At 41.6% G+C, this 11,782-nt stretch overlaps 1 protein-coding gene across 1 annotated transcript in view; it reads right to left on the reverse strand.

Moving 5' to 3' along the window:
• Positions 1-11,170, reverse strand: part of LOC111957956 (zinc finger protein 131) — a 14,886-nt gene extending 3,716 nt beyond the window's left edge. The window contains exons 1-4 of the mRNA XM_023979072.2: positions 11,070-11,170; positions 8,451-8,586; positions 8,090-8,191; positions 7,760-7,904 (exon numbers count right to left, since the gene is read on the reverse strand). Of these exons, the coding sequence (XP_023834840.1) occupies positions 7,760-7,904; positions 8,090-8,191; positions 8,451-8,571 (368 nt within the window). The 5' untranslated portion in view covers positions 8,572-8,586; positions 11,070-11,170. The remainder of the gene's footprint in view (positions 1-7,759; positions 7,905-8,089; positions 8,192-8,450; positions 8,587-11,069) is intronic.
• Positions 11,171-11,782: the final 612 nt, after the last annotated feature.

Consider the following 11,782-nt stretch of genomic DNA (forward strand, 5'->3'; position numbering starts at 1 on the left):
GTAAAAAAAAAAAGAAAAAAAATAGAATATCCCATTCCCCACCCCCATGCACCAACAAAATATATATATAAAAAAAGAGAAAGACAAAGCAAAACAGAAAACAACAATGCAAAAAAACAACAAAGACATCAAGGACAACAAAATCATGACCGCAAGGCCAACTGAATATGTTTGAGTGCATATATGGCACTATTTACCTGCGTGTGTGTCCGTGTATGTGCACATTTGAATGAGAGTGTGAGTATATGCATGTGTACAAACACCTGCACGGCATCAGCCTCATGCAAACCCGGCATTAGCTGTAACAACACTGTCCCTCAGTGTCATTCAAACATACTTTTTGTTTTATACTTTTATCTTTGACCATCATTCTATACGCCGCCCAAAAACTCCACTTCCACTTGTCTCCAATTCCAATTCCACATCCCAAACCTCAGCTTCCCTCAGCCCCTCCCACCTAGCTCTGCTGGCCACCCACTTCAGATTTCTACACACCACATATTTTTCAACTATGCTGTGATGTTTAACATAGAAATTCAATCTATCTAATCGAATCCACAGACTGCGAGTTGAAGATAAATACTTTTACTAAGAGTATTAGTATATTATTAATTGACTGACCTGGTCTCTCCAGATCTCKCAACAGTACTAAACTCAGCAAAAAAYAAAGAAATGTCCTCTCACTGTCAACTGCGTTTATTTTCAGAAAACTTAACGTGTAAATATTTGTATGAACATAACAAGATTCCACAACTGAGACATAAACTGAACAAGTTCCACAGATATGTGACTAACAGAAATGGAATAATGGGTCCCTGAACAAGAGGGGGGTCAAAATCAAAAGTAACAGTCAGTATCTGGTGTGGCCACCAGCTGCATTAAGTACTGCAGTGCATCTCATCCTCATGGACTGCACCAGATTTGCCAGTTCTTGCTGTGAGATGTTACCCCACTCTTCCACCAAGGCACCTGCAAGTTCCCGGACAATTCTGGGGAGGTAATGTCCCTAACCCGCACCCTCCGATCCAACAGGTCCCAGACGTGCTCAATGGGATTGAGAGCCGGGCACTTCGCTGGCCGTGGCTGAACACTGACATTGAACGGAACGGAAAGGCTGAACACTGAACGGAAAGGCTCTGGAGCAACAAACCGCCCTTGCTGTCTCTGCCTGGCCGGTTCCCCTCTCTCCACTGGGATTCTCTGCCTCTAACCCTATTACAGGGGCTGAGTCACTGGCTTACTGGTGCTCTTTCATGCCGTCCCTGGGAGGGGTGCGTCACTTGAGTGGGTTGAGTTACTGACGTGATCTTCCTGTCTGGGTTGGCGCCCGCCCCCCCCTTGGTTTGTGCTGTGGTGGAGATCTTTGTGGGCTATACTCGGCCTTGTCTCAGGATTGTAAGTTGGTGGTTGAAGATATCCCTCTAGTGGTGTGGGGGCTGTGCTTTGGCAAAGTGGGTGGGGTTATATCCTTCCTGTTTGGCCCTGTCCGGGGGTTTCTTCTGATGGGGCCACATGTCTCCTGACCCCTCCTGTCTCAGCCTCCAGTATTTATGCTGCAGTAGTTTATGTGTCGGGGGGCTAGGGTCAGTTGGTTATACCTGGAGTACTTCTCCTATCTTAATCCAGTGTCCTGTGTGAATTTAAGTATGCTCTCTCTAATTCTCTCGTTCTCTCTTTCTTTCTCTCTCTCGGAGAACCTGAGCCCTAGGACCATATGTCACGGCAACCCGGGCATGATGACTCCTTGCTGTCCCCAGTCCGCCTGGCCTTGCTGCTATTCCAGTTTCAGCTGTTCTGCCTGCGGTTATGGAACCCTACCTGTCCCCAGACCTGCTGTTTTCAACTCTTAATGATGGCTATGAAAAGCCAACTGATTATTTATTCCTGATTATTATTTGACCATGCTTGTCATTTATGAACATTTTGAAAATCTTGGCTCTCTCTAATTCTCTCTCCTCTTCTTCTTTCTCTCTCTCGGAGGACCTGAGCCCTGGACCATACGTCAGGACTACCAGGCATGATGACTCCTTGCTGTCCCAGTCCACCTGGCCTTGCTGCTATTCCAGTTTCAACTGTTCTGCCTGCGGTTATGGAACCGCCACCTGTCCAGATCTGCTATTTTCAACTCTTAATGATCGGCTATGAAAAGCCAACTGAAAATTATTCATGATTATTATTTGACCATGCTTGTCATTATGAATATTTTGAAATCTGGGCATAGTTGTTATAATCTCCACCCGCGCACAACGCCAAGAAGAGGACTGGCCACCTCCTCATAGCCTGGTTCCTCTCTAGGTTTCTTCCTAGGTTTTTGGCCTTTCTAGGGAGTTTTTCCTAGCCACCGTGCTTCTACACCTGCATTGCTTGCTGTTGGGGTTTTTAGGCTGTGTTTCTGTACAGCACTTTGAGATATCAGCTGATGTACGAAGGGCTATATAAAATAAACTTGATTTGACATTCCTGTCTTGCAGGAAATCACGCACATGGTGGCATGTCATGCTGGAGGGTCATGTCAGGYTGAGCCTGCAGGAAGGGTACCACATGGGGGAGGAGGATGTCTTCCCTGTATCTCACAGTGTTGAGATTTCCTGCAATGACAACAAGCTCAGTTTGATGATGCTGTGACACACCACCCCGGACCATGACGGACCCTCCACCTCCAAATCGATCCCGCTCCAGAGTACAGGCCTCGGTGTAACGCWCATTCCTTCGACGATAAACGTGAATCCGACCATCACCCCTGGTGAAACAAAACCGCGACTCGTCAGTGAAGAGCACTTTTTGACAGTCCTGTSTYGTCCAGCAACGATGGGTTTGTGCCCATAGGCGACGTGGTTGCTGGRGATGTCTGGTGAGGACCTGCCTTACACCAGGCCTACAAGCCCTCAGTCCAGCCTCTCTCAGRCTATTGCGGACAGTCTGAGCACTGATGGAGGGATTGTGCGTTCCTGGTGTAACTCGGGCAGTTGTTACCATCCTGTACCTGTCCCGCAGGTATGATGTTCGGATGTACCGATCCTGTGCAGGTGTTGTTACACATGGTCTGCCACTGCGAGGACGATCAGCTGTCCGGCATGTCTCCCTGTAGCTCTGTCTTAGGCGTCTCACAGTACAGACATTGCAATTTATTGTCCTGGCCACATCTGCAGTCCTCATGCCTCCTTGCAGCATGCCTAAGGCACGTTCACGCAGATGAGCAGGGACCCTGGGCATCTTTCTTTGTGTTTTTCAGAGTCAGTAGAAAGGCCTCTTTAGGTCCTAAGTTTTCATAATTGTGACCTTAATTGCCTACCGTCTGTAAGCTGTTAATGACCGTTCCACAGGTGCATGTTCATGAATTTTTCATGGATTATTGAACAAGCATGGGAAACAGTGTTTAAACCCTTTACAATGAAGATCTGTGAAGTTATTTGGATTTTTACAAATTATCTTTGAAAGACTGGGTCCTGAAAAAATTACGTTTCTTTTTTTACTAAGTTTATTTCTAGGGTAAATTTTAGATCAATGTTCTGCATTTTCAGCCATTCCTGAAAGAGAAAACAGGCTACCTGAGGGCAATACCAAAATAAATGGTCTATTGATTCTGTATCCTCACAACAAAATCTGCAGAGCTTTGATGATTGAATGCAACATTATTTAACATTTTGTTGGTGGCAAGAATTCTATATAATACTTTTAGCTGAAAAGCACAAAGTCTTGAATCTTGCGTCATTATTTTTTATATCACCTCATACACCCTGTACCGTGGAATTGGTACATCATAAATCTCTTCCCAAATATTTTGCAATCTGTATGGCACAGCTGTCAACATCCTGGTCCTSAAATGAAACTGGTATATTTTCCTATTTATGCTATTTCTATTCCTCTGTCAGTTGATTCTTTATATATTGGGCAGACAGACCAGTTCCCTACCTCCTTCCGCTGCCAACTGCCTCGTCCATTTTTGGGGTAATGCTGTAATCAATTGGTTGTACTCTTGGATTGAGCAGACCTTCCCATAGAATTCTGATCACTCCATGAAAGACATAACTCTACCATAACAATTTACAATATAATTTACAAACAAAATACCKGTTTCAAACATCTTTCCCATAAATACAGGTATTTTATCAACCAGCACATTTGAGTTCAGCCATAATATTTATTCCACTCAAAATTGATTACAATTGAGATTGTGTAGGCTAGTGACACTATACCCTATAGACATTTTCACAAATTGTTTAAAAAAATTAAGAAAAAATTATAATTTAAAAGCTGAAATGTCTTGAGTCAATAAGTATTAAACCCCTTTGTTAGGGCAAGTCTAAATAAGTTCAGGAGTAAAACATGTGCTTAACAAGTCACTTAATAAATTGCATGGACTACCTCATCTCTGTGCATCACACAATTATCTGTAAAGTCCTTCAGTCGAGCAGTGAWTTTCAAACACAGACTGAACCACAAAGACCAGGGAGGTTTTCCAATGCCTCGCAAAGAAGGYCACCTATTGGTAGATGGGTAAAAAWAAAAAAWAAAGGAAACATTGAATATCTGTTTGAGCATGTTGAAGTTATTCATTAKACTTTGGATGGTGTATCAATACACCCAGTCACTACAAAGATACAGGCATSCTTCCTAACTCAGTTAGGTGAGAGGCCTAGTTACAGTTTTGACTTAAATCAGCTTGAAAATCTATGGCAAGACTTGAAAATGTCCGTCTAGCAATGACAGACGCTGCTCGGAACACCTAGACAACCAACTTGACAGCTTGAAGAAATATTTTTTTTTGTGAAACTATTGGACAATCCAGGTGTGCAAAGCTCTTAGAGACTTACCCAGAAACACTCACATCTGTAATCACTGCCAAAGGTGATTCTAACATGTACTGACTCAGGGGCGTGAATACTTTCTGTATTTCATTTTCAATACATTTGCTAACATTTTTATAAACATGTTTTCACTTTGTCATTATGGTGTATTTTGTGTGGATGGGTGAAAGAACACAATCTAATCCATTTTGAATTCTCTAACACAGTGGTTCCCAAACGTTTTATAGTCCCGTACCCCTTKAAACATTCAACCTKCAGCTGCGTACCCCCTCTAGCACCAGGGWCAGRGCACTCTCAAATGTTGTTTTTGCCATCATTGTAAGCCTGCCACACACACTATAAGATACATTTATTAAACATAAGAATGAGTTTGTCACTTCCCACGAACCGGGTTGTGACAAAGAGCTCTTATAGGACTAGGGAACAAATAATAATCAATAATTTTGCTCTATATTTAACCATCTTACATATAAAACCTTATTTGTTCATAGAAAATTGTGAATAACTCACCACAGGTTAATGAGAAGGGTGTGCTTGAAAGGATGCACATAACTCTGCAATGTTGGGTTGTATTGGAGAGCCTGTCTTAAATAATTTTRCACACACTGTGCCTGTATTTACTTTTCATGCTAGTGAGGGCCYAGAATCCACTCTCACATAGGTACGTGGTTGCAAAGGGCATCAGTGTCTTAACAGCACGATTTGCCAAGGCAGGATACTCTGAGCGCAGCCCAATCCAGAAATCTGACAGTGGCTTCAGAGTAAATGACATTTTCACAGAACCACTTGTTGCAATTTCGATGAGGCTCTCTTGTTCGGATATCGGTAAGTGGACTGGAGGCAGGGCATGAAAAGGATAACGAATCCAGTTGTTTGTGTCATCCTTTTCGGGAAAGTACCTGCGTAATTGCTCACCCAGCTCACTCAGGTGCATCGCTAGATCACATTTGACATTGTCTGTAAGCTTGAGTTAATTTGCACACAAAAAATTATACAATGATGGAAAGACCTGTGTGTTGTTAATGCAGACAGAGAAGAGCTCCAACCTTTTAATCATGGCCTCAATTTTGTCCCGCACATTGAATATAGTTGCGTAGACTCCCTGTAATCCTAGATTCAGATTATTCAGGCGAGAACAAAAAAGAAAAAAAAAAAAAATCACCCAGATAGGCCAGTCGTGTGAGAAACTCGTCATCATGCAAGCGGTCAGACAAGTGAAAATTATGGTCAGTAAAGAAAACTTTAAGCTTGTCTCTCAATTTAAAAAAACGTGTCAATAGTTTGCCAATTGATAACCATTGCACTTCTGTGTGTTGTAAAAGCGTTACATGGTCGCTGCCCACTATTGCATAGTGGAGAAAATACACAAGAGTTCAGGGGCCTTGCTTTAAAAAGTTAACCATTTTCACTATAGTGTCCAAAACGTATTTCAAGCTGTTAGACATTTCCTTGGCAACAAGAGCCTCTTCGGTGGATGCTGCAGTGTACCCAAGTGGCGTCGGGAGCAACTGCTTGCACTCGCTTTACCACTCCACTATGTCTCCCTGTCATGGCTTTTGCGCCATCAGTARAGATACATACACATCTTGACCACCAAAGTCCATTTGATGTCACAACGTCCCAGTGGGACTCTAGCGTCCCACCTCGCCAACAGCCAGCGAAATTGCAGGGCGCCAAATTCAAACAACAGAAATCTCATCATTAAAATTCCTCAAACATACAAGTATTATACCCCATTTTAAAGATAAACTTCTTGTTAATCCAGCCACAGTGTCTGAATTCAAAAAGGCTTTACAGCGAAAGCACACCATGTGATTATGTTAGGTCAGCGCCTAGCCACAGAAAACCATACAGCCATTTTCCAAAGAAGGAGAGGTGTCACAAAAGWCAGAAATAGCYTTAAAATTAAWCACTWACCTTTGATGATCTTCARCMGATGGCACTCCCAGGTCTCCATGTTAGACAATAAATGTTTGTTTTATTRGATAAAGTTAATCTTTATGTCCAAATACCTCCTTTTTGTTCGAGCGTTTAGTCCAGTAATCCAAATGCACAAAGCGCGCTCACAAAGTCCAGACGAAAAGTCAAAAAAGTTCCATTATAGCTCGTAGAAACATGTCAAACGATGTATATAATCAATCTTTAGGATGTTTTTATCAGCTTTCAGCCTGACCACTGGTTGAAACAGCTCTTATTCGCTCCCCTTTCACAATAGAAGCCTGAAACAACTTTCTAAAGACTGTTGACATCTAGTGGAAGCATTAGGAAGTGCAATCTGACCCCATAGARACAGTATATTGGATAGGCAATCACTTGAAAAACTACAAACGTCAGATTTCCCACTTCCTGGTTGGATTTTTCTCAGGTTTTTGCCTGCCATATGAGTTCTGTTATACTCACAGACATTATTAGTGTTTTCTATCCAAATCTACTAATTATATGCATATTCTATCTTCTGGGCCTGAGTAGCAGGCAGTTTACTCTGGGCACCTTATTCATCCAAGCTACTCAATACTGCCCCCCGTTCCCAAAGAAGTTAATTATTTGACTAGGCTACCTGTATTTGACATTGTGTTGTTATTTCACTGAACACTAGCTGGTTTAATTTTATTTTTGGCAGTGAAACGAGGCTACTCAGGTGATAAAAAAATCTCACCCAAATGTATAGATAGCCCTGTTAGAAAATATAAATGGACTGTTTGAAAATGTGTGTTGTTTTTTTAAAGTAAATAAATAATATTTATATATTTTTAAATGTAAATCACATTTTTATTTGGRGTACCCCCGYCGGCATTGCGCGTACCCCTGGAAATTCCAGTTTGGGAATACCTGCTCTAACACAACAAAACYTGGAATAAGTCAAGGGGTATGAATACTTTCTGAAGGCACAGTAAGTAGTAAGGGACTATATTAGTAGTAAGGGGGTCCAGATGTTATAATGGCCGTCCAACCTGTTGTTGAGGGCCTTGATGGCCTCCTGCATCTGGAGGTACTCTGCTGCCTTCCACACGTCGTTGACCTCCTCTGGCCCATTGACAGCCAGCGTAGCCGTGTACGTAAATTCCATCAGCTGGCGGAAAGCTGAGTTACTCACTCCTGCACAACACAGCGGATTGATGGGTACATTGGGTTATTGTGTGATAGTCTTATAGTTATTGTCAGAAGTGGATGTAGGCCTTGTTTTGTTTCTCAGGGTCTATAGCGCTATCTGCTATCGTTTATTTTCTTGATTGATGACAGACATACGTCAGTGGATGCATCAGTGGTTCAGCAGTACATACCTTCAATCTCCACTAGTGGCTCCTGTGTGAAGTCCTGGAAGAACTTGTGGAAGAACTGACTGCACGCTGCTAACACTGCCTTATGGGCCCTGAACTGGTGTCCTACAGACCAGAGGTAAGATGAACACATGAATGGTACAGCACATAATAGAATACCTGATTACCTGACAATACCTGACAATGTGGGCATTTTTCCTTAACACAATGATATTGAAAAACTTTTTTTTGTTCTACTATTAACCTACAAGACTGAAACAAGGCTGTTTTTGTATTAATAAAATATAATTAACTTTTAGTTGACAAGCTAAAGCTGCACCTTCACTTTCTGCAATTCAARAAACATCACTGAGGATGAGCTTACCGTCCACTATGAGAGTGATGTCTGTGAACTGGTCCATCTGTCTCTGTTCATTCAGTTTGTCCAGCATGACTTTATAATGGTCTGGGAACTGACTACCACARTCCTCACCCTCATCTGCCATGGCTCAGCCCCTCACCTGCACACAAGGAAGAAATCCATGCAGAGATGGCACACAGTTCACATCACCAGTAATGACAGACTATATGGTCTGAGTGTACAACTACATCTGGGCAAACAAGTTAAACATGAACAACATGCTCACAGCATATTGATGCACAGACAGTAATGTGATTATAACATAGATTTAAATACAATGTTATCATTGGGCATTCTGCAGCTTTTATGAATATATATAGTACCAGTGAAAATTTTGTACACGTACTCATTCAAGGGTTTTTCCTTTATTTTTTACTCTTTTCTACAATGTAGAATAATACATCAGAACTATGAAATAACACATATGGAATCATGTAGTAACCAAAAAAGTGTTAAACAAATCAAAATATATTTGAGATTTTTCAAAGTAGCCACCCTTCGCCTTGATGACAGCTTTGCACACTCTTGGCATTCTCTCAATCAGCTTCATGAGGTAGTCCCCTGGAATACATTTGAATTAATAGGTGTGCTTTGTTAAAAGTTCATTTGTGTAATTTCTTTCCGTCTTWAAGCGTTTGAGCCAATCAGTTGTGTTGTAACAAGGTAGAGGTGGTATACAGAATATAYCCTTACTTGGTAAAATACCAAGTCCATATTAGGSRKAYAWKAGCTCAAATAAGCAAAGARAAACAACATTCCATATTTTACTTTGGAAAGTTTCTTCAAGTGCAGTTGCAAAAACAATCAAGCGCTATGATGAAACTGGCTCTCAGGAGGACCGCCACAGGAAAGTAAGACCCAGAGTTACCTCTGCTGCAGACGATAAGTTCATTAGAGTTACCAGCCTCAGATATTGCAGCCCAAATAAATGCTTCAGTTCAAGGTTTCAGGTTTCTTTGCAGCAGTTCAAGTAACAGACACATCTCAACATCAACTGTTTAGAGGAGACTGCGTGAAATCAGGCCTTCATGGTCGAATTGCTGCAAAGAAACCACTACTAAAYGACACCAATAAGAAGAGACGGAAACACGAGCAACGGACATTAGACCGGTGGAAATCTGTCCAAATGCAAGATTTTTGGTTCCAACCGCCATGTCTCTGTGAGATGCAGAGTAGGTGAACGGATGATCTCCGCATTTGTAGTTCCCATCGTGAAGCATGGAGGAGGAGGTGCGATGTTGCTTTGCTGGTGACACTGTCTGATTTATTTAGAATTCAAGGCACACTTAACCAGCATGGCTACCACAGCATTCTGCAGTGATATGCCATCCCATCTGGTTTGCGCTTAGTGGGACTATCATTTGTTTTTCAACAGCACAATGACCCACCACACCTCCAGGCTGTATAAGGGCTATTTTACCAAGAAGGAGAGTGATGGAGTGCTGCATCAGATGACCTGACCTCCACTATCACCCGACCTCAACCCAACTGAGATGGTTTGGGCTGAGTTGGACTGCAGAGTGAAGGAAAAGCAGCCAACAAGTGCTCAGCATATGTGGGAGCTCCTTCAAGACTGTTGGAAAAGCATTCCAGCGGAAGCTGGTTGAGAGAATTTTCTTTAAATATTTGTTTTTTGTTTTAATTTTTAATCCCAGCTCCCGTCCCTGCAGGAGGCCTTTTGCCTTTTGGTAGGCCGTCATTGTAAATAAGAATTTGTTCTTAACTGCCTAGTAAAATAAAAAATAAAAAAAATGCCAAGAGTGTGCAAAGCTGTCATTAAGGCTAAGGGTGGCTACTTTGAATAATCTCAACTGTATTTTGATTTGTTTAACACTTTTTGGGTTACTACATGATTCCATATGTATTATTTCATAGTTTTGATGTCTTCACTATTATTTTACAATGTAGAAAATAGTAAAATAAAAGGAAAACCCTTGAATAAGTAGGTGTGTCCAAACTTTTGACTGGTACTGTATATTTCCATCTTTATCTGCCAATGTGGGCAATATTTGTGGGAAATATCGCTGTTTGTCGTATGTTTGTGTTCTGCACAAATTGGATCGATAGTATTTCGTCATGAAAAATGATAACGTTCGAGGCGGGAAAATCGCGTCAGCCTCATGTGTTATCCAATAGAATATTACCGATGCAAAGAGAAGACGTCGAATTCAGCCAATCATGCGTTTGACAGCAGTGTGATTGGCATCAAGTTGACCAATTGAAAATAGCAGACAATGCTAACGGTAGCTAGCAAGCTTAGCTGCAGCAGAAGGCCTCGCGCTATAATTGAGGCCCGTAAAATCAAACTTAACGATATATATTTAATCAGAATGTGTACCTAATACTAGCAACGCTAACTACATAATGGGTTATAAGAAGCAGCGAACAATCTAGTTAACGTTAGCAAACAAGTTACAGTAGCTAATCCTTTCAAATAGGCCCGTAAAGGCTCTCCCCATTTCGAGTTTGACCATCGCCAGTACGTCATCAAATCGCGCATTAAAATACACTTTTTCCTGAGACATTTCATAATTTAGACATAATTTGCCTGAAATATTTCACCTCATACATCTGAAAACATACCTCAAGTTACGTTCTGCCGCTTTATTAAGTTGTTTTTGCGTATAGCTCTTTCCCGACACTTGCAGCGTTGCTCTTCTCTCGTTCGTCTAAAAAGGGCGGTCGCTCAGTCGGGCCTCAGATTCCCAGCAGTCACTGCAAACTCCAGAAGACGCCGAGGAGCGTTGCTGAGCAACAGATGGTCTTCTCCGGTTTGGTTTACCGGAACCCTGGCTCCTTGGTTCGGTTCTCGGGTCCAGTACCATTTCGGTAGTCAGCTCCTTCCCCCTTTTTTCATATTCTACACAAAACAACAATACAGTACACCAAAATATACAGAAACACACCAAAATACAATGGAGAGTATTTTTTGTTTTGTTKGTTTTTTCTACTAATAGGTGTTAGGCTATTTCATGTGCTTTTAATGAACGACATCAATCTTTCCCATATCTTTTGTGAGTCTGTCTGTATTATTTTCTCCAGTCTGTGCTAACATGATTTCATGTGATGTTTTAATCAACATATTCATCCATTCCGTAAAACATTGGATTATTAAAGATTTTCCAATACCTGAGGACCAGTCTTAATTAACACTGACACAATACCAAAGCATAATATTTTATATTCTGTTTGGTTACGTCGCGTTCACATGCTATTCAGAACTAGGAAACTGAKATTTTCGACTTGTTAACTGCTTATAAACTTGCTGTGTACAACCAGTTAATAAGTCAGACATT

The sequence above is a fragment of the Salvelinus sp. IW2-2015 genome, linkage group LG33 (genome assembly GCF_002910315.2).
Source record: "Salvelinus sp. IW2-2015 linkage group LG33, ASM291031v2, whole genome shotgun sequence".
Classification (NCBI taxonomy): domain Eukaryota; kingdom Metazoa; phylum Chordata; class Actinopteri; order Salmoniformes; family Salmonidae; genus Salvelinus; species Salvelinus sp. IW2-2015.